Raw genomic sequence first — 3,464 nt, forward strand, 5'->3', positions numbered from 1 at the left:
ATGTCGCCGTCGGGGAGGCTGCCGGGCATGTTGCCGCGGCTGAGGTACCGGCCCGCACCCATCCTTGCCGGCCTCGGCGCTCGTGCTGCTGCTACACCGCCGATGCTGAGCGCTGCTGCCTCGCTGTGCGCTGCTCCTATCTGCTGCCTATCTCTTCTCTCTTGCTAGTGATTTTTTGCTAGCCGGAGTATTTTTTGTATGGCTGGGTAGTACATACCATCAGAAGTATGTTTGCTTGTTGTGAGTTGTGACCGACACATCGATAATCAGTACTACCTCTGTAAACTATTATAGGACGTTTTACATCACTACTTTGGTGATCTAAAACGTCTTATATTGGCTTACAGAGGGAGTACATCAATTTGTTGAGTTGGGAACACAAATGCAAGTAGTTTGATGTTAGTAGTTTTATAGGAAATTAATAAAATAAAATATAGATGAGTGGATTTGAGGAGTCGGTTGGAGTGCAAGCAAAAAATGGAGAGGGGATCTTTTGTAGTGACTCTCCAAATGAGGATTTGGAGATTCAGTTGGCTCTTTACTATCTTGAAAATGATCATACAAATCTTCACGCTCTTGGTGTTTTGTTCTTCTCATGCTACCTTTTTTTTTTGAATAATCATTAGCTTAAGTTCATATCTCTAATGAGTAAACATGAATATCTGTATCTTCAGGCACCATGTCGATGTTCCCAGGGATGGATCTTACTAAAATGGATGCTCCAACTCTTACCCTCCTTGGAGCAGCTTGTTGTGTAATGTTATCTATGCATTTCACAGTACAGTTGGTATCACAACATCTTTTCTACTGGAAAAATGCCAAAGAGCAGAAGGCCATACTCATTATTGTGCTAATGCCTCCACTGTATGCTATAACTTCCTTCGTTGGTCTTCTGGATATTAAGGGAAGCAAAACGTTTTTTACATGCTTGGAGTCTGTTAAAGAATGCTATGAGGCACTGGTGAGCCCGCTTGGGTCAATGACATTTTTTACCTGAAGTTCGTGATTTGATTTCGCTCACTTTTCCTTATATTTTTTCCTTTCAATTGTGCAGGTTATTGCTAAGTTTCTGGCATTGATGTACAGCTACTTAAATATATCTATTAGCAAAAACATTGTACCTGATGAAATCAAAGGGAGGGTGCTTCATCATTCTTTCCCTGTTTCTCTTTTCCTGGTATCTTCTTACACCCTTCTATACTCTTATACAGTAGAAAGTTTGATGAATGTTGCAGTAATCTGCTCTTGAATTTTGGTAATGCAACCTGCACTATGAATGACAAATTAGTAAGGGGGTCTTAGGTGCATACCCATACTGAACCTTTACATATTTGAAGGATGCTGCGTTGTTCAGTAATACTCAAATGATTTACGATCTTAACAAAAAGGTTTATATACTCATTAATAAAGTACTTATTTACATAGTAATATCTGGTTTAACTGAAGCATGTACATATGAGTACTCATGCTTGAGTTATGATTTTAACTTAGATTCTTCATGTGTTGTTCACTATGTTTGCCTATATGCGTTTAAATGTTGTCCTGCATGTCTTGAAGATATTAGCAGTACTAATGGTTAAGGCTTTTCATGCTGTTCATTAGTTTTACTTTGTGTGTACTGAAAGTAACCAATACGCTTCTGGTTCTGTGCTTTGGCAGCCCCGCAATGTTCGGTTGGAGCACAAGACATTAAAGCTTCTGAAGTACTGGACCTGGCAATTTGTTGTTGTTAGGCCTGTATGCTCCATTCTGATTATTGCACTTCAGCTTCTTGGGCTGTACCCCAGCTGGGTCAGCTGGACGTTCACAATTATACTGAACTTTTCAGTCTCCATGGCATTATATGCCTTGGTCATATTCTATCACTTGTTTGCTAAGGAGTTGGCACCTCACAAGCCTCTTGCGAAGTTCTTGTGCATCAAAGGGATTGTCTTCTTCTCTTTCTGGCAGGTAAATCACTTCCTCTCCTGGCTGGAAAGAGTTTGAATATTCTTGTAAATATCTTGGGGTTACTTTGTCTGTGTGTATGAATGTTATTGAACATTTAGTTGAGGTGGCGATATTGGTTTAGTAATGTTGATAGTTAAGACCTTTTATTCTTGCCATGTTATCTGCGATAATTTTGCATGAAGCTTCTTCTCTCACTCACTCTTTCGATTTTGTCCAGCATGATATTTAATTACCTTAATTTTTTATTATGGCTGATGGTTATCGATATAGGAGCTTTGTCTGCAATTTAATTTGCCATGCATTGCCATGTAAATATCCAAATTCAGTAATAATAATAATAAAGGTCGCAAAGAAACAACTATACATGGCTACCCTTGCCATGAAAAAATAAGCTAGAGATAAGTGTGAAACGAGTTTATGAGCATAAATCACTTAAATTATTTCACCTTTCAACGCACAACTTTGTTGCAGTAGACATTCCCAGTGGACTCTTGTTGTGAGTGAACCACCCTATTGTCTACTAGGGTGCTTGACTTGCAATCCTTTGCCGTAGGAAACTAAATAGCTAAATACGACACCTGTTCCATTTTGTAACACAGTTTCTTTCTATCAAATCAAATATGATCAAACTCCTGATTTTTGAATGCCGTTACTTGTCTGCAGGGCTGTGCACTGGATGTTTTGGCTGCTGTAGGGGTGATTCAGTCTCACCATTTCTGGCTGGACGTGGAGCACATCCAAGAGGCAATCCAGAATATCTTGATTATCCTGGAAATGGTCATCTTCTCAGTCCTCCAGCAATATGCGTACCACGTCGCTCCGTACAGTGGCGCTGACAAGGCGAAATCCGTGAAGAAGAACGAATGATGCAGGGCTTTGTGCCAAGCAACATCCGTGGCTAGTTCATGTATGGTTTTGTGTGTATGTGCTGGGAGTATTGATTCAAAGATGTTATAGGAGATGTGTATTTCCTTGTGGACACGTGTAGAGTGGGTCGTCGTTATACCTTGAACATTAGAGAAAAACAGAGATGATCAGGAGCAACATACAGGAATGCTACTGTTGTTACCGTGCTGTGATGCCGTACTATGTAATGCCTGAATAAGGAGAATTTTGGGGGTTTCCCACTCCGAATTGCGTCCAGAATAAATGGTGGTTTACTGTCGCCAAGATCATCGCGTGTCATTGTATGGTTGTTCCAAAACTTGTCTGAAATTATCACAGTGCTATGAGTCCAGGTATGGTTTGGATGGCATTGTTGTCGCATTTTTCTGCATACATTGGTGGTACCTGAAAGGGGAGCGCACCGCACAGAGTGGCAAAGTGGGCGACTGACGAATGGTGTGGACTTCGAATGCCAGAAATTTGCAGGGTTTGATTTCAAGGTTCCTTTTCTCTTCAAGAAATGTGGTAAGAGGGTCCAGCGAAACGACTATCAGCGATCATTGATGTTCCCACTGGATGATGAGAAGCCCGCCTGTGTGAACGACACAGCCTGCAGGACAACGGGACGA

General features: G+C 41.1%; 1 protein-coding gene across 1 annotated transcript in view; it reads left to right on the forward strand.

Moving 5' to 3' along the window:
* Window positions 1–3,125, forward strand: part of LOC119364819 (transmembrane protein 184C-like) — a 4,152-nt gene extending 1,027 nt beyond the window's left edge. The window contains exons 2-5 of the mRNA XM_037630363.1: window positions 675–961; window positions 1,055–1,177; window positions 1,660–1,950; window positions 2,614–3,125. Of these exons, the coding sequence (XP_037486260.1) occupies window positions 680–961; window positions 1,055–1,177; window positions 1,660–1,950; window positions 2,614–2,817 (900 nt within the window). The 5' untranslated portion in view covers window positions 675–679 and the 3' untranslated portion in view covers window positions 2,818–3,125. The remainder of the gene's footprint in view (window positions 1–674; window positions 962–1,054; window positions 1,178–1,659; window positions 1,951–2,613) is intronic.
* Window positions 3,126–3,464: the final 339 nt, after the last annotated feature.

This window comes from Triticum dicoccoides, chromosome 2B (assembly GCF_002162155.2).
Source record: "Triticum dicoccoides isolate Atlit2015 ecotype Zavitan chromosome 2B, WEW_v2.0, whole genome shotgun sequence".
Classification (NCBI taxonomy): domain Eukaryota; kingdom Viridiplantae; phylum Streptophyta; class Magnoliopsida; order Poales; family Poaceae; genus Triticum; species Triticum dicoccoides.